Genomic DNA, 22,254 nt, shown 5'->3' with positions numbered 1-22,254 from the left:
TACTGTGTAGTACACAGCTCCCTTGCTCATGCTGGTATTATGAGCCTTGCACTCCCCCGAGCTGAGGTAGTCGGTTGTCATTTGTCGGTCATCCACTCACAGCAGCTCTCGCCAGCTGCCGGCCACTCACACTGGCTGCCGGCCACTCATGTTCGCCACTGCTGACCTCCACTGCTCATGGCAGCCCAGATCCAGGGAGAGCCTTTATTCACAATCTTAGCTGTAGAGGGCACAGCTCACTGGCCCATGTGGGAATCGAACCAGTGACCTCAGCGTTAGGTGCAAGGCGCTCCAACCACCTAAGCCACCCGGCCAGCCTGAGGTAGCTAACTTTAATATCCCTATTTTACAATGAAAAAAAAAAAAAACTGGGCCTTGTAAATGTTAAATAACGTGCCCAAGTATAAAAGTTCTAAGTGACAGAGCTGGCTTTCACCCCACATATTCTGGCTCCAGACCCAAGGATACTGATCACTACAGATACGACCCAGTAGTATTAGTCATAATAGCAAGTCTTAACATTTATTGAGTCTTAACTATATGCCAGCAATGATCTTTGTTATATGTATTAACATCCTTAATCTTCATAAAAACTCCTTCAGATAGACATTTGTGATCCTCGTTTTACTGAGGCACAGAGAAGTTAAGCAACTTACCCAGGGTTACCCAGCAGGTGAGTGAAGGAACCAGGTTTCAAACCTGTTTGGAGTACTTTCTGAGGCAGCACTCTGAGGCTTTTCTGCTCTTGCTCAGAGATACAAGAGCTTTGGCTTTCGGAACAGGTGCACACTACTATCTGCACGCTTCATAAAGTAAATTCTGTCTCTGTCAGAAAATATCCAGGGAGTGATGGAATAAGAGGCCCCAGGGATGAAGACTTCACTACACTTCTGTTCTGGCTTATTTGCTTGGCCAGCATTTGGTTTTGGTAAGAGCACTCTAGTTTTCTGTTGAGGAATGACTTTGTTTTCTATCATTTTCGTAACAAACTATCATAAACTTAGTAGTTTAAGAAACACAGATTTATTATCTCACGTTTCTGAAGGTGAGAAGTCCCAAAAAGTCTCACTGAGCTAAAGTCAAGGTGTCACAGGGCTCTGTTCCTCCCGGAGGTCCACAGGGAGAATCTGTTTCTGTGCTTTTTCCAGTCTCTACACTTTCCCACACTCCTTGGCTCTTAGTCTCATTCCTCCATCTTCAAACCCCGCGACGCCAGGCCAAGTCCTTCTCATGCTACTCTCTCTCTCTCCTCCCTCTTCTGCCTCCTTCTTCCACTTTTAAGGACACTGGTGATTATATTTACCTGGATAATCTCCCTAGTTTAAGTGTGGGGAGCCATGATTTCTTGTTATTCTGAAGCCTTGCAGACTGGCTCAGTTTTAGCTCCTGAGGCATTGTCTCTGCCTGCACCTGGAGGGTGCTTGCAAGCTGCTGAGGAATGGGTGGGAACGGCCAGTTCCCGGACACAGATCACTGATGATTATCAGGGTAATTGGCGGGCTTTGTCATTGAGATAATGACTTTGGGGAAGTTTCAGTGAGTCTGTAGTTTATATGTAAAAGTTGAAAATTTTACTCTCAATGAGGTAATGCACATTCGTGATTGTTAAGCTGCACGTACACAGGTGGTATAAATTGGTAAAGGAAAGTAAACTCCGCGCTTCAGGATCACTGAAGACTGGCCGCATCATCATTTTGTGTGTCTTTTTTCATTCCCACTCCCCCATTCAGGTACTGTTCGATTTGTGGCGGCTGGCCCGCCACATTTAAGGTCAGTTGACTGGCAATCTTAATTCCTCTTTGCCATGTAACCTATTCATAGTTTCTCAGGATAAGGATATAGACCTCTTTGTATGGGGTTGGAAGCATTATTCTGTCTGCCACAGGGAACCTCTCCTTTTCACTCTTGGATCACATCTTCTGGGTTAGTCCAACTCAACCCTAGCTCCAAGGATGGGCTTGGGACTTTCACTGGAATTCTTAGAAAAGACACCAACCCCAAGAGCTAATCACAGTTCATCTTCTCCAAAGATGGGTTAGGAGCAGGGCCTCTCCCTGAGTGGCGGGAGTGTTTTCTGTGAGCTTTTCTCATTATTGCGATGGCCCTCCCTGCTGCCAGGGTTGATTTGCCAGTAACTGCTGTGTCCACCTTTGCCAAAACACAGGAGGAGTATTCCTAACAATGAGGCCTCTTCCTCCTGCTGCTTCTGCTGCTACTATGTGGTAGTTGCAAAATCTAAATAAGAAGGAGGAGAAAGAGGAGAAAGAGGAGGAAGAGGAAGAGGAGGATGAGGAGGAAGAGGAGGAAGGGGGGGAAGAGGAGGAGAGAAGAGAGAGAAAGAAAGAAAGAAAGAAAGAAAAGAAAGAAAAGAAGAAAGAAAAGAAAGAAAGAAAGAAGAAAGAAAAAGAAGAAAGAAAGAAAGAAAGAAAGAAAGAAAGAAAGAAAAAGATGACTGAAAGAAGATCTCTTTAATGATACCCAGCTTAGCACTGTTTAGTAGCACTTTGCTTAGCACTTGCTGAGTTTGTTTGGTGCTTGTTGGCTTGATTTGAGCATCAGCATTGTACATCAGTGTTCAACATTAATTTTGATTCTTTCTCTAGCCTCACCTTCATTATTCTCAGCATTCCTAAAGTTTAAAAAAACACAGCAAAATCTGTTTGCTAAGATCCATCTGAAGGACGCCTTACTAGTCAGATATCTGCTATGTGAATGCTGTGTAACAAATGACTCTGAAATCTCAGTGGCTCACTAAAAGCATTTCTTTTTTTGTTCTCCACAGATCTGTGGGGCAGCTGGAGCAGCTCTGCTTTGGGCTGTAGATAGGGATCAGGTCTCCTCTATGTGTCTCTCATTGTCCTTGGACCAGCAGCTATCCAGGACAGTTCTCATGAGAGAGGACAAAAGGCCAGGCCAAACTACAGGAGTACATTTAAAGTCTTTGCTCACATCATGTCTACTAACACTCCATTGGCCAAAGTGAGTCATATGCCAAGTCCAACATCAACGGATGGGAAAATCCTCTGGTCTCTCCAGTGGGAGACACTGTAGAGCAACATGGCAACAGGCTTTCCAAGTTGGGAGAGAAAAATTGGAATGATCCAATCCTATCACAGATACTCTCCATTTTGATAGTGCCCTTCTTTTTCATGGAAAAGGAGAAAATAACTACATTAAACGGTCATTTTAAGGATTTCTGCAAAAAAAGAAATTTTAAAGCTATTTCCAGAAGTTACCAGGATTAGGATGATTTCATCCCACATTCTACCTGTAGCCTCTCCTTCATGGGCCTTGTGTAGGAGCATAGGCCCCACTTGGAAGGGCCTTGTACTTGGTTTAATACTCTGCTGTCGCTGTCCTGAAGTTCTTACTCATTTTTGAATATGGGGCTCTGCATTTCTATTTTGCACCAGCCCCTGCAAATTATGTAACCAGTCCTGCCTACACGGGCTATCCTTACGGTCCCAGATAGGGGAATTAATGCTCAGAATAGTAACTCTGAGACCTATCGATTCTAGAATGATTAAAAATTGAATTACAACAACCATGTTCTTTCATTCATTCAACATGTTTGTTGGGTGCTGGTATAATTCTAGGTTTTAGGGATAAAAACTGTAACCAGCCCTGCCCTCATCCAGTTTTCACTGGGCCATACTTCCTGTAATCTGCCCACCGGACAGACGACCTTCATGTGCAGCTATTTAGGGGACATAAGATGCACAACAGCCTGCCATAGATAGCGTAAATCCTAGCCGCCAGCAGGAACTCCATCCATCCCAAACTCTTCCTCTCAAGGAAGCAAATCAGAGTGCAAGGGAGAGTAATACTATTGGAGAACTCATCTTAAACCCACTCTGCTTTGTAAAGACAATATATCTTTCCCAACTTTGCTACTTTGGATTATTATTCTCTAAAATACTATGGATGTTAGTCTCTGAAATGGCAGAAAGATCCATTTTAGAAAGGTTTTCAACCATAAAGACTGACGTCAAAGAGCACACCAAGTTTCTGGTTAACATTTCCCAGGGCTGTGCAAACATTGTGAGAAATGCCACGTCGTGACAGCTCAGCTGAACACCAGCCTTGTCCTTGCAGCGAGTTGCTGGAATGGAAACATGTCAAACTGCTGATCTGCTTGAAAGATCAAAACAAGTGTGTTTCATACTCCAGCAGCGGTGATCCTGCTCCGGGAAGGAGCCAGTCCTTCTGCACATTTGCTTGCTTTGCAGAAATTCATGCCCTTAGGCCCAACACCCTCACCCCCCACCCCAAACCACACCCCAAACCAAACTTGCTGCTCCAAGCAGACCCAGCTAGAACAAATGTGTTAACAACACACACAGACGCCTCCCTGAGACAGATGGCACCACCAGTTCTATCAAAACGGGTCCCTCCAGACTCCCAGGCCTGTAGTTCTCAGAATCACCTGCGGGGCCTGTTACACATAGATTTTTCGGCGCTCCACCCTAGAGTTTTGATTCAGTAGGTCTTGGGCGAGTCTCCAAAACGTGCTTTGCTGATGAGTTTCCAGCTGCCTGATACTGCCGGTCTGCGTAGCAGCCTTTGAAAGCTCCTGGTTTAGGGCATGGCCTTGGGTCCCGAAAGGCTGCATGAGCGCACTGTGCTCGGTACAAAGAATGTCCCCAAACAGACCCTAATTCCTTTGGCTTCTGACCATCCCCATTTCAACTTTCCTCAATCCCCATTAATTCTTCAACTCCCTTCAGTGGTCCTCCTGCTTCCCACGCCACTGAAAGTATTCTTGCTGAAGTCAAAATTGATAAACCTGCTACCAAATTTAATGGACATGGGACATCCCTACTTACTAGGTTTCTCACCAGCTATGTCATAACTCAGCCTGTCTCAGTTGCACTCACCGTCTTTCTCCCGCCCTGTCTGTCTGGTGTCTGAGCCTGCCTAGCTGCATGTGTTCCCCTGCTTCTGGCAATAGTATTGCTCTTATTTGTAGCAACTTCCTCTCCCTGTTCAATATAGATCAGATGTGATTCCCAGTTCTACCTGGATTTTGGACTTCTGGCCTCCAGAACTGTGAGAAAACAAATTTCTGTTGTTTTAAGCCACCAGCTTGTCATAATTTGTTACAGCAGCCACAGAAAACTAGGACATCCTGCTTCCATTATAATAGGGGGTGGGCAGTAAACCCTGCTTAATATATCTGACCAAAGATATAGAAAGTAGGAAATTTCAAAGCTTCCTCTGGTTGCTTGACAAATAGTCCAGTCACCAGCCTATCTAGTATGGAGATAGGTACCATATTGGCACAGATATTTAGCTCACCAAAATAGGATTATCTGTCTCTTCCAGCAGCCCTGTTTATTTAGTATCTCGAAGTTGTAGGCCATTCTCTCTCTGGCAGACAGAGAACAGACTTTCTTTGTATAGTAAATTAAGAAAAAGTTTGTTTCACTGATCAGCTCCTTTCCCAGAAAGCTTAAAATTAATTTCCTTTTAATTTCCGGTAATAAGTGCTGATAGCAAATTTCCTTGCCAGTTTTTGTAATCCCAATGACATCGCAGAACGCCCATCACTGCAGGAAATTGTTCTTCTAGATGGCTGAGATGACATCAACTGCTAGGAGGGGGAAAAAAAGAAACAACAGGAAATTCTGTGTTCAGCTGTTAACTGATAGATAAAGGAGGGACGGGTTTAGAAATAAGTTCCCTTAACAAAGCAGCATTCTCAATTACTTGGCTTTATTTATACAGTCTATTTGTTATATTTGCATAACCTCACTTGTCGTCCAAGTACCTAGTCAGAAAATTGGGGAGTGTAGACCAGAGCTCCTTGCTTTGAGGGTCCCCAGGTCACATTGCATCATGTCAGGCATGAACAGGGGGGCTAAAAAAAGAGGCAAGGGCAAGGAGATAATTTTTAGGAAAAAAGGAACCAAGGAAGGAAGGAAAAGGAAGGAAGGGAGGGGGAAGGAAGAAGAAATTTCAAAAATAAATGAAAAGAAAAGAAATACAGACGGCCAATAAACAGACTAATTGTATTAGTCAGGGTTCTCCAGAGAAATAAAACCAATAGGATATGTGTATATAGAGAGATTGAGATTTATTTTAAGAAATTGGCTCATGCCATTGTAGGGGCAGGCAAGTCCAAAATATGCAGGAGGGAAGCCGCTGGCGACTCAGGGAAAAGTTGACCTCAGTCTTTTCTCTTAAGGCCTTCAATTGATTGAATGAGGCCCACCCACATTATGGAGGCTAATCTGTTTTACTCAAAACCTACTGATTTAAATGTTAATCTCATCTAAAAAAAATACCTTCACAGCAGCACCTAGACTGGTATTTGCCCCAAAACTGGGTGCCACAGCAGCCACAACTTAGCCAAACTGACACATAAAATTAACCCATCACACTAATTTTTTAAAAGCAAATATAAGTGACAATAAGGTATTTTTCACCCAACAGGTGTGCAGAGATTGAAAAGAACCACACTCAGTTTTGTGGGAAGATAACAGAATACTCATACACCATTGGTGGGGCCACAGACACCAAAAACTGTTCCGTAGGACAGTTTGGCAGTATCAAAAGGTCAAATGTACATACCCTTTGATCCCACAATTCCACTCCTAGGAACTTACCTTAAGGGGATATTCAAACAAGTACAAAATTGGTGGGTATATGTGGGTGCTCCGCAACTTTATATATAATAATGAAAATTGGAAGTAGCTTCCATGTCCATCAGCTGGGAGCAAGTTAAGGAAATTATAGACAGGCGTGCCTTGGAGATACAGTGGGTTTGGTTCCCGACAATATTATCACGACAATAAAGTGAGTATCACAATATAGTAAGTCATAATCTTTTTGTTGGTGGAAGGTCTTGCCTTCCGTCTGTAAAAAAGCACAACATCTGTGAAGTGCAGTAAAGGGAAGCGCAATAAAATAAGGTACGTCTAAACATCTACATAATGGAATATAGCCTAAACTTTAGAAATAGTGAGGCTGGTCTATATTCCTAGATATGAAATGATCTTTACAGTATCATGTTACACGAAAACATCAGGTTTCAGAACATTATGTAGAATTTAATATCATTTATGTAAAACTGAATAAGTAAACTGACATATTTCATAGAAAGGACATTTACCGAAATCTTAGTAGTGGTTATCTCTGGATGGTGGAATTTCAGGTTATTTTTTTAAGATTTCTTGAGGGCTTATTATGTGTTAGGCATTCTTTTAAGTACTTTACAGGGATAAAAGTCATTTAATAATCTGTTTTGTTTGCATATTTTACAAAAACAAAAGCGTGTATCATTTACCCCCAAACTAGGAAGCAGTTTAAAAAAATCTCTTCTGTTCTCATACATGGGTGGCCCTTGTTTCCTAAAGCCCTACAACCTTGGGACCACTGGAGTCTGAAACTGCTCTATGCAGATCCCACCCAGCGTAATTACTGGGAATCTCCCCATTTCACAAAAAACTCCCATTGCTGTTGGAGTGTTTTGTTTGTTTTCATGTTCCCTCTCTTGTTTATTATGGACTGAGTGAGTAACGTGTTCCCTTTAAACCTCATTCTTACTCTTATCCCTCTGGAGTAGGCAGCCCTTCTAATGTATCGAATTTGCATCCTTTTGTTTCTGTGTGTTCTTATAAAATACGCATTGTTTGATAAGCTTGTATTTTTAATTGACCTAAATGGTTTGGTCTTATATCTCACTCAAGGGTTCTCCCTGCCCTGCCTTCACTTCCATCCATCCCACTTAATGCTCTCACTGTTTGTGCTACTGCTGCCTCGGGGATTCCTGGAGTAGTAAGGATATCCTCTATCAACTACTCACTCCCAATCCCGTGGCTTGCCTCAGTACTTAAGGTTCATTAGGCCACCCAAAAGGCAACCTTGACTTTTTCTCCCCAGTATGTGTAGCCCACTCTACCGAGAAACATGGTATAAATTCCCCATTTGCCAGGTGGAAACAACTGCAAAGCTAGCAAAGAGTGCCCAGTCACGAGCACTCCTTGCAGACCCCAAACTAAGGCACCTGGACAAAGAACTATCTTCTAGCTCTCTCACCTCCAAGCAACTCCTCTACCCTCCTGAGTCCCTTTCTCTTCTCCCCTGGTGGAATGAGCCTGGCTTTCCAGCTAGTGCTAATGCTTACATCTGGAGGCCTGATCTTCAGCCTCAATACTCCTTTATGAATTTTCCAGAATATCTAACACGTCTTTCATCATCTCCGAGCCTCAGAGCTCAACATTTGCAAAAGGAATAGGAATGTATGTGATGAGTCCCCACTGTGACCTTTCTATAGTTTCTGCCTTCTATTCATCCCATTGGCTGCCTTTAACTTTAGTCTGATTTAATCTGTAGAAAAATGCTAGGAGTGGGGCCTGGTTATCAGGCAGAATAGATAGCCTAGGAAATTAACAACCCCCTCCAGGGTACAAGGTGAGGTGCCTCACTGGTTATACAAGTAACAAGTGAATGTATCCACTCCCTGCAGCTGGAGAAAAACAAGAACCAGTTTCTTCCAGCTAGGCTGATGCCTGTGACCAGGACCTGACCTTTAGCTAATTATAATGTCATTATAGTCTCATTTACATTGTGGTTATTAGGACTCCCATCATGCATCTGATGCCATGACAGTTCCGGAGGAGCCATATAGGGAAGAAAAAGCGGGAAATGGAGGGTTCCTCCCCAGGGGGAGGAGATGCCTGAACCATGTCAATGGGACATCACCAACTCCCAGGAGGGATCAAACACCTTTGATCGTGACATCTTAAGGGGCCACAAATTCTCTGAGTTTACCCACACTTTCCTCTCAAGTGTGTACTTTCATTTTTAATAAATCACTTTCGCTTTCCTGCATCTGTCTCACTCTTGGATGCTTTCTTGTGCGGAGACAAGAACCCAGTCACCACTGCTCTGGGTTGAGTCCTCTCTCGGACTTCCCGGGAGCCTCCAGCACAGTCAGAGGGGGATTACCTGGAAGTGAAAAACAGCTGAGTTTCAAAGCCCCTAACTGCTACAGGCCCCAGGAGCGGTCCTAACAATGTGTTCCCAACAGCACATGTTTTTGTTAAATTTGCAAAATTAAGACATTTTAACCACAATCAGTAGAGACCGCTAGTTTTGCTCTCAGACTTTCCTTCCATCACAGTCTCCTTTGGGTCAGAGAGCTTTGGCGAGACCTTGGACGTTATGGGATCTGGCTAAACAGAAGTTGGCTTGGGGATGCACGTAGTGGGGATTAGTGGGTGTATGCACATGTTTCTTAAGGACTGTCATGTCTTATTACAGTATTTTTATCCTAAAATTGTACTCTTTTCTTAAAGGGGTTCCCAAAATTATGCTTCCCTCCACATTCCAAAGGTCTTCCCCCACAGTGAAGCACAGTGTCATTTGCTTCAGAACCCACAGATTTCTAGGGCTGACTTTGGACCTTGATGTCCTGATCTTAGTTTTGAAACACTCCTCTTGTAGGTGGGCCCCTAATTTCCCCTTATCAAGTACAGCCCTTGGCTCCGAGTATGCCTTCCAACCCACATCTCTTTGTTGGTTTTCTTTCTGTACCTCTTCTCACCATCTCCCTACACACACACACACACACACACACACACACATTCTTCTATCTCTGATACAGTTGAATTTTCTATTTAAGTATCAGAAGCTGGAGTTCAGATTGGCAAGAAGCCAGTTTTAAAAAATGAGCTCAAATGTACCAGGCAAACACTTTCAAGAATGCCCACAGCTGCCAGTCTTAATTTTAGAGAGCAAGAGTAAAAATCAGACTTACGTGGCAGGTGCTCTGTCTGGGTTTTTGGAACGTAAGCTATTTAATGAGGTAGAAATATTTCCAACTCTCCACCTAACAAAACAGTAAAAGGACAGAATTCCTTTAAATTAGAAAACCCTCAAATCAACATCTCAGCAAAATTTTAGCACACAAAAACAGTGCTCAAGAACTATTAAGTTAACAGAATCTCATTTTAGAGTAAAGAACCCCTATTATTGCACATGGACTCTGTCTCCATCTAAAATGTCCTAGAAAAAAGTTCTTCCATTAACCTATTTTCAAGATCAAGTTTTTGTGGGGGTTTTTTGTTTGTTTGTTTGTTTTTTGGCGAGATGGGTAGGCTTGGGGTGTAGGGGTCAATTGTTTTCATCTTCTTTCCCCCCAGTAAAATGCCTTTCTAAAAGTGTTAACCCTTTTTTCAAATGTTAACATTCATTTTTCTGGCAGGTTTTTAAGTCATTTTTTTGGTTTTAAAAGTAATCCATTTATGTATTGATTGAACAAATATTTACTGAGTGCCTATAATATTTCAGACCCTACTCTAGGTGTTTCTTTCACTAGGACAATTTTCCTATATTATTAAATAGTCTTTGCAAACATTATTTAATATCATAATACTTTATGATAAGCAGGCTCCAGAATTCATTTAAGCATTCTCTTTTTGTGAAATGTTTAGACCATTTCCAATTTCTTCTCATTGTAAATAATGTAGCAATGACCTTCCTTGTAATAGACTCTCATCTGTTATCTATGATTGATTCTTCAGGCCAGATATCTAGGAGTGGAATTACTAGATCAAAGGGTACGGACGCTTTGAAGTTTCTTGTTAAATATTCTGGCAGACTTTCTAATGCATATTATCACCTGGACTTCTTCAATTCCTCTTCAAGTGAAGAATCACCCATCCCTATTTAAAGACAGGCGAGTATATTCTATTCCTTCTGTAGAGGTTTGCTGAGTCCTAAAATAATTTCATGTGCTGGTGGCAATAAAAGTCATCTGGTGGTGATAAGATGAACGTTGTTTTCTTGAACACTTGCAGTCCTTCCCATACTACACTCACCTTCTGAGGATCACATTTCTGCATTCTTTTTGCAAAGGCAAAACACTTCAAGAAGAAAGCATCCACACACTCATCGGCACGTTACTGTTACTCCCAGACAAGAAGTCAACCCAGGAAGAAATTATCCACGAAAATACAAAGTCATGGGAAGGTGTGTAAGATTGCAGGAATCATCTTCATTACTGTGCCATTGGGATTTGGAGGAGTCAGGAGGAGGCTATGTAGCTGAAGACATCTCTAAACAGCCTCGCTCACAATAACGGCACATTGAGTAAATGAGCCTGCGTAGCTCACCAGCATCTCAGCTCAGGCCAGTTAAGGAGTAAAAGTGCCTAATGGAGGAGCATTTCAATATAAAAACAATTTTGTTGCATAGAATTTTATCCTAATATTTTTTTCTGGAGTTTCATTCCCTGACTCTCTCTACTGAGAAAAATTCCTACTTTCCAAGAAAACCAGTGCCATTTTGAGAACCCCCTACCCCCACCCCCAGTTCTTGGTGGGCAAGAAGAAAAATTAGGGCAAACAAACAAAAGCAGGATCCAGTCCACTTGGCCTAGTTCAAGGTGGAATATTCGCTAATGGCGTTGCCTTCTTGTCTTATTTGAATCAGAAGCCCCTGTAGCAGGAATTTTGTTTACATATGGTCTGCTAAGGACAAGACCTATTAAGATTAAAATTCAAACTCTTTTTTGGAAGCCAGACAGCCTGAACATCCCTGATTGCCTGCTTTTTCCCTCTAGCTGAGTCCAGGCTGTGGAGAAATGCACAATAAGGACAGAATTTCTTCTCTGGAACGATGTTTTTCCAAAGTGCAGAACAGAATCTGTGTAAGGTGAAGGAAAGCCTTATTCATTCATCCAACAATAACCCACTGAATGCTTAGGAGGTGCCAGGAACTAGTCAAGGTGCTGTGTGAATAAAACAGGCCGATATCTGCCCTCATGCACCTTGCTGTTGAGTAAGAGGCAAACGTTAAACAAGTAATCGTGTCCATAAGTATAAAACTGCAGGCTCAGTAAGTGCTGAGGCATCAAGAACACAGAGCCATGAACGCCCAGGGTGAGGGATTTACCTTCATGCGGAAGGCGGGCAGCTGTTGCTGGAGTTTCTGAGGGAAGGGCTGGAAAAGAGGATTTCTGGCAGAGGGAAAAGCATGAAGAGCGGAGCTGAAGTTCAGAGAGTGAGTAGAAGTGGGGTGCGTGCGGGACGACTCCAGGGAAAGGACCAGGGCCATGCAGGGTTTTTTTGGTCTTCATCGTAAATGGGTGTTTAGACGCTGAAGGCCCCTACTACTTGACAATTTTACTCTGAGGTATTTACCCAAGAGAAATGAAAACGTATGTCCCCAAAAGAATTAACATGAATATTCATAGCAGCCTAAAAATAGCCTCAACCTGGAAACAATCCAAACGTCCCTCAACAAGAGAATGGATAAATTGTGGTATAGTCATACTCAATTGAAAGGAATGAACATAGAACCACATGAATACTCTCAAAAAGATTATGTTGAGTAAAAATAGCCAGACATTAAAAAAAAGTCCATACTGTGTGATTGTATGGAGATTGTAAGGAGATAGATATTTGTATGAAATCCCAAAACAGGCAAAACTAGTCTACGGTGATAAAATCAGACCGTGGTTGCCTGTGGGTGTGGGGGCCAGGCACAGGGCAAAATGACTGGAAAAGGAAAGCAAGGGAACTTTCTGAAGTGATAGAAATGTTCTATACATTGTTTGGGGTTGTGTTTTCACAGGCATATCCAATTATCAAAACTCAAACTGTACTGAAGATAGGTGCATTGTATTATTTGTATAATATATGCGAAAGTTTTGTTAAAAGTACACTATACACACATTGAAGTGTTTTAGGCATGAAAATGACATCATATTTGCAATGTGAAAAGAACCACTTGGCTGGGGTGTGGAGAAGGATACGAAGAGGCAGTAATGGAAGGAGTTATATGGGTTCCTCTACTTTATGTGAATGACCTACAAGCCAGAACATCCCTAAGCATCAATGCATATCAGCCCCTCACCTGCGCTTAGTATAGGAGAATTCAGACCTCCCCTTGGCTGGCCTCCCCTAGGAACTGTACAAAATAGTTGTCAATGGGTTGCAAAGGAAATTTAGCTAGAGAAAAAAACCTGGGAAACTTGTAAGAGAACTAAGGAACCCACAGGCAAAGGGGATAGATTGAACCACGCTTGTATTACAAAGAATCTTTCAAGGAAAGATTAAAGTAATTATGTTTGTTTTTAATATTTCAAATGTGTCGAACACTTTCTTAGGTTCTCTTCTCCACATCTACAATTTTCTTCTGAAAATTAAGAAATCTAGCAGTCTGGACTGGTGGATGCAATAGGAAGGCAAAGATTATCTTTTACCCAATTGGAATAGACAGAATTAAAATGAGATAAGATAGAAGCAGGTTATGTCTCAAAAACAACATGGGTGCTATTACAACAAGAGAATGAATAAATAAGTTGTGGTATATTCATACTCAATGAAAAGTAGTGAACATATAGCAACATGGAATACTCTCAAAAAGATTATGTTGAATAAAAATAGCCTGAAAGAGGGCTGGGGACAGGAGGATCAGGTTGTCCAGTCAGGTGCAGGATCCTAAAGGATTTATCCTAGACATTAATACAATGTTGGAAAGGCACTGCTTGCTGAATGTTTAAAAGAACCACAGAATCAAAGCATTTTGGAGCTGGAAAGGATTCTTAGAGGGCATTTCAGCCTACACATTTCACAGATGAAATGCAGAGGTAAAGGGACCAAATTACCCAGGAATATTCATAGCTAACATTTAATTAGAACTTTACCAAGTACTTCCACATTTATTGCCTCATTAAATTCTCATAAAGTGCTGGCAAATAGCAATTTTTAATTCTTCTTTTCAGACGAAGAAATTGGGGCTCAGAGAGTAAAGCATACAAATCTCTCACCAGTATTTGAGTTTCTCCTCTTCTTCCAGGGCATGCCACTAGATCACAACTCCTAGCTCTCTTGCAGTTATCGAAGTGGGCTGGCAGAGTTCTAGCCAATGGAATATGGCAGAATCCCCCTCCAGGGCTGGCTTCTAAAACCTTGCATACAATCCTTTGTTTTCCACATTTCTCTCTTCTCCATTGCCTGCCATCCAGAGGAACAGAATCCAGTAGAGGAGTCCAAAGCCCCAGGGGATGGTAAAGCCACCACTTGGTAGAAGCCTGGGTGCCTGAATGACTTTGTGGAACAGAGATGTTTATCCCCATTCACTGGCCCGATTTAGAGGGTAACAGGAGTGAGAAATAAACCTTTTTTGTGTTTAGGCACTGAGGTTTTGGTGGTTGTTCTACCAATATTATAACATAGAAAAGTTAGGAGTGTCATGCAAAATCCACGTATTAATTTATTTAACAGAAGTCTACTGAGTATTTATTATATGTGCCAAACATTGTGCTGGGCATCGGGTGTACATCGATGAATTAAGACAGATGTGGGCCGTGTCCTCATGGAGCGTACATCTCGTAAACCACACAGTTATAGACAGGGGTAGGACCAAATAAAAATCTGCTAACTCTCAACTTCTTCTAATTTCTACTCCACATGCTTCCTCCCAAATCATTTGAATCAAATGTATGACTTTTCTGAAAGATTCCTTTGAAAAATAGAAGATTTGTCCCACCATATGAGTTATAGGATGGAGAAAAAGAGGGAGGGGTTGTTTGTTGAGCTTCTATGTTTCTCCAGAACTACGGAGGCCCAGCCATGGTAAAATCCCCTTCTAGAGCCTTAGTCAGTAAAAAGGACTAGAAAGCCATTATTTTCATATATTTAAATGTTTAGTTATTTAAGGATTAACCTAAAATATGTATTTCTATTTATATTGTTGAAAATGGCACAAGTCCATTTCCCTGCATTAGCAAGTAGTAGGTGATTTTAACTCCTTCAGACCAAAAATTCTATGAGCCTATTAATCTTTCTCTCTAATAACTGTGGCCTTTTGATGTCTCATGGTCACTGCTCAGAATAACTGTTCTCATTATAATGCCTCGTTAAGGGACTGGGTAAATCTCTTAGACTTGGGATATCCCAAGCATTTGGTTGGAGTTTTTAGAATACTTAGAGCCTAGTTTCTTATGCTTTTACTCTCTTTTCTAGACAGTAATTCTGACAAGCATATAGGACAAGTTGATGTGGCCAATGGATTCTGAGTTTTCATTTATTTCTCAGATCTTGCTTTAAAAATCAGGACCATATGATTTATCTAATTTTTCCTCTTATTCAAGTGAATGTTAAATGATTATTATTACATCAGTAAAGACTCTTTTGGTTATAAGTAACAGAAAGATCTAGTCAAATGGGCTTAAACAAAAATTAAATTTTGGTTCAAGTAATTAGGACCTGATTTCTCTTTCTCCATCTCTCAGCTTCATATCACATGGGTTAGCTCCATTCTCAGACAGAAAATCTCCTCATGGTCATAAAATGGCTGCAAGAATGCCAGCCGCACAGCCCCTTAAGTTCATATTCAGCGGAGAGGAAAAACAGAGCTGCTGGTAGCATTCGCAAAAGTCTTGAAATGCCCACTGATTGCACTGTTTAGGTCACTTACCACCTCAGGAAAAATGTGCAGGTTTCCTTGGGCCTGGGTCATGGCTCCATTCTTGATGTAAGAATTAGAATGCCCCTGAGACCTCATAGAGTGAGAGCAGGGAAAGGACAAATCCCCAGAAGAAAACCGGAGGCTGATTCTGTAAGGACGGGTAGGCAAAGAAAACAGTGGAATGTAATGATCAACACTGTATTGAATGATTACAAGCACTGAACCAAACTCAGATTCTTTCTAAAGAACAAAGATATTAACCAGCTGGGTTAGCTGTCCTTGAACTCAGCAAATGTCTGGGTAAACATAGGATTAGGGTTGCTACTTAGCCTTAAGGACTGGAAAAGCTAAAAGAGCAAATAGGGATAGTAAAACTTGTTAAAATAACTCTTGGTTAGAGAAAGTATAAGCTTGAGAAGTCACTTAGGGAGTTGTTTGCAACGAAACGGAAGAAAGATAAGAAAGTATACATATTTTCTCTTACAAATGATTTACTTCTTGTTGCTTTAGAAAGGAAGTAGTTGATAAATTGACAAGATCGTATACATTCAGTGCAACATTGTGATGGGAGCAGTGAGGAACGGAAATACAATATAAACTAAGGTTGTTAGTAAGAAAGATGCTTGGGAGAGTGACTGGATAAATGTTCTAATATTAGGCATAAAAAAAGAAAAAATCATTTTAAACAACCGCTGCTTTTATTAGGAAAAATTCAACAGCTATTTACATTCACTTTATTTCTTGCCATTTTGGGTGGGATGTTGGAGACATTTATCGAAATGAAGTCGGCTTTTGACAGTGTAAATATACCTTTGATAATGTAAGTTAAAAGCAGAAGTATTTGAAGTCGTTGTATGTGATAAGTGACTGAAACCCAAGTGAAACTAGCTTAGGCACCAAGGATCTGTGTTGGAAGGCGCATAGAGCTCTGCCATGTCAAGGTCACACCTGTTCCTCACAGACAAGGAATCAGAGATTCAAACACCACCTGGGGTCTTCTCTCATCTCTTCTCTGTTTCTCCTGCACAGGCTTCCTTCCTAGGAATTATGCCACCCCCAAATCGAACGTCCCGCCTCCTCTTTGTCCAGCTCCATTTGTTCAAACCACGAGGAAGGATTGCTATTGGCCTGACACAGGTCATGCCCTCACTCAGAACCAAAACGCTGTGTTTCAATCAGCCTTGCTTGATGTAGTTCCTCATCTCACTAGTTCAACGGCCAGGAGTTGGACCTCCCTGCAAGATCTGTTTGTGGTAGGAAAATGGGAATTTTCCAGAAGAAAAATGGTTGGAAGGCTGGGTCAACAAAACTAGAGATGCTCACACCAAATATCCAGTTCTTTTCTTAATAATGAAGACTGTTAAAGGCAATAAATATAATTATCACTTTAATAAGTAGAGGGTTACAATCGCAACGCTAAAGCCCACATGCCAGGATCCAATGCTTGGCACAGGTAGATAACCCAAATATTTCACGGGTGGTTTCAGGCTTTGCTTGGTGCTTGGCCTTGGCAGACGGCCTTTCTCCCCTGCTGAGATCATTTAATGCCTGTTGAAAGGCAGAACTCTGCCCAGATTCCTGAAACGAATCCTAGCCTTAAAGATACCTTTGGAGTTTTACGTACCACTCTCAGACTCAGGGTCAAATCCAATCATCTTTAACCTGCTTCTAACCTGAAGTTTCAGCTCTGATAACAGACCTCTCTGCTTTGCGCATCTTTACCTAAACCAAGTCCTCCCGGCCCCATCCTTCCATTTCCTTGTGCGACTACTGCATAGCCACAGCCCTTCACAAACAAACTTCTTAAAAGGAATAATACATCAGATCTTGGTTTCTAAACACTGTTTTTCCACTCAAAGGAAAAAGAAGTCCTTAGAGAAATGTCTGATTCCGGGGCTAGGGGAGGGTTAGTGTAAGAAACATCTCAATGTGCCAGAAAGTAAGAGGTGCTCAAAAAAATGATGGGAATATATCAAACAGCTTGAAGGGCTCCTTATCTTACCTGGCTTTTTATAAAAGCAGCATATAAAACTACTAATCTCATCCTCCCTCTTGAAACACTCTCCTTCTCTAACATCTTTTCTTTTTCTGCTTCAGATTCTGTTCTTTCCTCAATGACAGCTCCTTCTAAATCTTTTCTGGGTCTCTCATTTTCTGCCCACCTTATAAATATAGGTGTTCCTCAGGGTTTTGTCCTCAGCCCTTTCCTCTTCTCATTCTATTTTCCATTCCTGGTGATCTTAGCTAATGCCAGTTTCAATTACTATAGAAAAAATAGCTCTCAAATATATAGTTCTTAGTATATTTATGTATGAATAGAAATAAGAGACTCGGCACAGATGTCTCTCTTAAGCTCTGGAACCATATATTCATCCAATTGTCACCTGGATATCTCCACTTAGTTTAACCCACTGATATCTCAAAGATAATCTGTTAAAAATTGAAGATATTTTCTTCTTCTCATCTATTACTCATTCTTTTTTGAGATTAATATAATGTTTCATGTAATAAAATCAAATTAAAGCAAGAACTACACCTTCCAAATTATTAGAAAATACACTCCTCCAATGCCGATAATAGAGTAAAAAATAGAGAAAAGATACTTCAAACATAAGAAAAATGACATAGAATATCTTGGCAGAATTAAAACCAACAGCATTTATTACAGCAGTAATTGGTATAAATGTGTCCATTAAAAAGAAAAAGATCCTAAAACATAATCCATCTATATGTTAAAAGTGAGAGCTACAGGGAATTTAAAATGTAGAAATTCAAAGGAGGTGAAAAATTATGCCAAAAATAAACAGATTGATTGTGTTTAAAAAGTAGAGGTGGTGCTATTAATTAAAACAAAGAGATCAATTCCAAATAATAGAGTATAATTCAGAATGAAGACTTGTCATGAATTACCCCAAATAAAACAAAAACAAAACAATTTTTTTAAAAAGAAGCAAAATAACAGAAAATACTGAGGGAACTTTAGCACAATAGCAATAGGAAACTGTAACTTAATTCTTTTGAGCCAATTATCTTTGAATAAGCATTCCAAGGACAACTAAGGACAAGCAATGTTTCTCAAACTGTAATGAAAAGAAAGGAGTACTGGTGAAATTACCTGGTGTGTGTGTTAAAAAATGCATATGACCGGGCTCCAACTCTTGCTTATTAAATCTGAACCTCCTGACATGAAATTTGAGAGCCATTGATTAATAAGATTGATGTAATAGACAAACCAGATTCTTAATCATAAAAGCAGAGACTATAGCCACTTCTCAAGATCTACGAAATATTTCTAAAACTCAATGTCAATAAACTTCAGATTCACAGCAGTAATTACATTCTCAGACTGCAACATAATTAAAGCAGAAATTTAATAAAAGAGTAAGGACGAAGGGCATTTATAAAAATTCTAAAGTTAACATCACACTTTATGGTGAAAGACTGAATCCTTTTCCCTAAGATCAGGAAAAAAGAAGGAAAATCTGTTCTCAATACTCCCATTCAACATGGTACTGGAGGAGCAAGCCAGTGCAATAAGACAAGAAAAATAATTTTTGTTTAGGAGAGGGGGAGAGAAAAGATAGCTAAACACCCAGAAGTTTAAAAAATATATTCTATCTCAAAATACTTTTCATTCAAAGAAGTAAAAACAAAATTATAAGTATTTTTTTTAAATGATCGTAAAACCACATATGAAAACAGAGCTAAACTGAAGCTCTCCTCTGGTTAAATTCCTCATCTTGGGTGATTCGTATCTCAACTTAAATTTAGACCCTTAGAAAGGCCTTATGTGAGGTTGGTCCCCCTCTCATTATCTATTATAGCAGCATCTTGTTTTTGTGCTCCAAAGAATCTACCAAAATCTGTAATTACTGAAACTATTTGGTTACTTGTTTTACATCTGTCTCTGCCCCTCACTCCATGATAGGTCTAGCTACATAACATGCAGGGCTCACGGCAAAGTGAAAATGCAGGGGGGAACACTTTGTTCAAAATTATGAAGAACACTGAGATGGAACCTCAGACTATTAAACCAATCACAGGACGTTCCTGAGAGCAGAGTCTTGGGTGACAGCAAGATCACAAGCCCACGAAGCCACCTGCTTCCTCAACACTGGAATATATGTCTGTCTTATACATAGCCACCTGACACCACAAAGAGTACAGGTTCTATATAAATAATTGTTGGAGGGAAGGAGAGATCAAGACTGAAAAACACTACACTCATAAAAACTCTAAGTCAACTATTCCTAAGAACATGGTGAAAGTCAACGATGCCTTCCCCAGAAAGCACATCAAGCCCCCAAACACATTTTGCATCCAGCTCAAAGCTTATAGAGCCCTCAAAGAAACTCATCCATCAACCTGGTAAGGTCTACAGAGACCCCACATGAGGGATCTCCAGTTTGGGAAAGGCAACCATATTCATGTGATCAGGTCCCACTTAGGTGAAAGATCTGACAGGCAACCTTCCTCATTAGCTCCAGGGAAAGGAGAAGATTCAGATGAAAGTTAGATGTCTTCTTATTACTCATTCTTTGTATCTATTGATGAGTAATAGATACTACCAACATAAGATTGTCCAAGCAAAAAACTCTGGGATTAATCTTACGTCAATGCCCTTCAGTCTGAGACCACCAGGAATAGGTCTCTAGTTGAAGTTGAGTTAATTACTCATGACAGTGAAGCAGAAGGCACAGCATAGGGAACTATGGGACTCAGTAAAGAGAGTGAAAGAAAGAACTTATTATAGAATTTGAAATTTGGCTGAGTGATTTGAAAGAGGGTCTAAGGAAGCAGGGGTCTGCTCTAGATTGGAAGCTGTCAAAAAGAAAGAGCATTTTATGATTGGGATATCAATCCATCTTATCTACAGGAAGGACAGTCCAGAGCAAGAATAATACTATAATTGGTAAAGAAGTAGCTATTACTCATGTTAGCTGAGAGAGGGGAGTGTTTGATATTTTGTGGATGGTACAGTGCCCCTTTTTTTGTCCGTGCTTAAACAAAATTATAAAGTGAACTTCTATGTCATGATCTTTTATGATCTCAGAATAATCTTGTCTGATGTTGGTATTCTGTGAGATTTTTATGCCCAACAGGAAAATAACACAACCTAGCTGTGAATGCCTGATCAGCTTCTAGATATCAAGAGCTGTTTTTTACCCCTTCCCATTTATTACTCTCTGTCATTCTCATATAAATTAGTTACCAAGTCCTATTAGTTTTACTTCCTGTATATCTCTGGAATCTGTCCCCTCTCAATCTTTTCCTGCTTTTCTAATCCAGGCCATTATCATTTGTCATTTGAATCACTGCATCAGCTACTTAACAGCTACTTACCTGACATTTCATCTTATTCCTGTTCCAGTCCATCCTCTACCCTACACGCATTAGCCAGAAAGAAGTTTCTAAATATAGCAACCCTGCTTAAAATCATCTTTGATTACATGACCAGCCATGTTGCTAACATTTAAACAGTAAAATTAAAAATCAGTGAGGTTAGCAATAAAAATAAACTTTTCTCTTTTCTCCCTAAAAGGAATCAGAAGGGTGGAAAAGTGTATTTATACACGGAATAAGCTGAAGTTGGAAACTATTTTGATATTCTGATTCCCTTTTGAGAAATTATGACTGAATACAAACCAACCGAGTGACATGCCTGCTAAAGACACTTGATTCATGATTGGCACATTAACAGAAGTATATTGTCCAGAATAAGAAAATTATGTTCACTTCAGTTCTGGGTAATATGTTTTAAGAAAGGCATTATTAAAATCATACACCCAGAAGAGGTCAACCAGGACAGGATGGTTCTGGAAACCGTGTCATATGGATAATCAGGAAAAGTGGAGCTTATAGAAAATAAGGAGGGACATGACAAATGTTTTTCAAATAGCTGAAGAACTGTCATATGTAAGAAAGAATAAACTTATTTTGTATAGTTTCAGGGGCAGGATCAAGTCTGCAGATTCTAAATCATAGAAAGATGACTTCTACTCAATATAAGGAATACTTTCTAATTTTTAGAACTGTCCAATAATGGGAGTTAGCTTCCCGGGAAGGTAATGAACCCCTAGTTACTAGAAGCGGTCAAGCCAAGCTGAATAATCATCTGGAAAGTATATTGCAAAACAAACGTTTTTAAACCATCTATGATGAAGAGACAGTTCTTTAATCCACTGTGGCCCAATACTTTTAATAAATTACAATAAAACTAAATTAGTAGAAATAAAAAGAAAAAACAAAAATACAAGCTCGATTTTTTCATTATCTCATTCAGTAAACAAAATTAAATTTCAATAGACTTAGGACAAACATAAAAGGGAAAGAAAATAATCACTTAAAAAGTGTTGCTTATTGAAAATGTGTATTTAAAACTAATATAATTTTTATAACTCAGTTTTTGTTGTTTTTCAATTGTAACCGAAGAAATTATGAGTGAATTAGTAATTCTTTAGATTAGACCATTTTATATTCATTCTTTGAACAAACACCCTGCATATTAATAGTTTTAAGATTTTTAAAGATTTTATTGGGGAAGGGGAACAGGACTTTATTGGGGAACAGTGTGTACTTCCAGGACTTTTTTCCAAGTCAAGTTGTCCTTTCAATCTTAGTTGTGGAGGGTGCCGTTCAGCTTCAAGTTGTTGTCCTTTCAGTCTTAGCTGTGCAGGGTGCAGCTCAGCTCCAGTCCAGTTGCCGTTGCTAGTTGCAGGGGGCGCAGCCCACCATCCCTTGCAGGACTCAAGGAATTGAACTGGCAGCCTTGTGGTTGAGAGCCCACTGGCCCATGTGGGAATCGAACCGGCAGCCTTCGGAGTTAGGAGC

At 40.4% G+C, this 22,254-nt stretch overlaps 1 protein-coding gene across 1 annotated transcript in view; it reads right to left on the bottom strand.

Moving 5' to 3' along the window:
- Positions 1–9,764: 9,764 nt before the first annotated feature.
- MRPL42 (mitochondrial ribosomal protein L42) overlaps positions 9,765–22,254 on the bottom strand; it is a 54,701-nt gene continuing 42,211 nt past the window's right edge. The window contains exons 6-7 of the mRNA XM_033118047.1: positions 15,433–15,571; positions 9,765–9,835 (exon numbers count right to left, since the gene is read on the bottom strand). Of these exons, the coding sequence (XP_032973938.1) occupies positions 9,800–9,835; positions 15,433–15,571 (175 nt within the window). The 3' untranslated portion in view covers positions 9,765–9,799. The remainder of the gene's footprint in view (positions 9,836–15,432; positions 15,572–22,254) is intronic.

The sequence above is a fragment of the Rhinolophus ferrumequinum genome, chromosome 10 (assembly GCF_004115265.2).
Source record: "Rhinolophus ferrumequinum isolate MPI-CBG mRhiFer1 chromosome 10, mRhiFer1_v1.p, whole genome shotgun sequence".
NCBI classification, from domain to species: domain Eukaryota; kingdom Metazoa; phylum Chordata; class Mammalia; order Chiroptera; family Rhinolophidae; genus Rhinolophus; species Rhinolophus ferrumequinum.
Note: the sequence above shows the minus strand (reverse complement) of the source record. Positions and strands in the feature narration are given on the sequence as shown.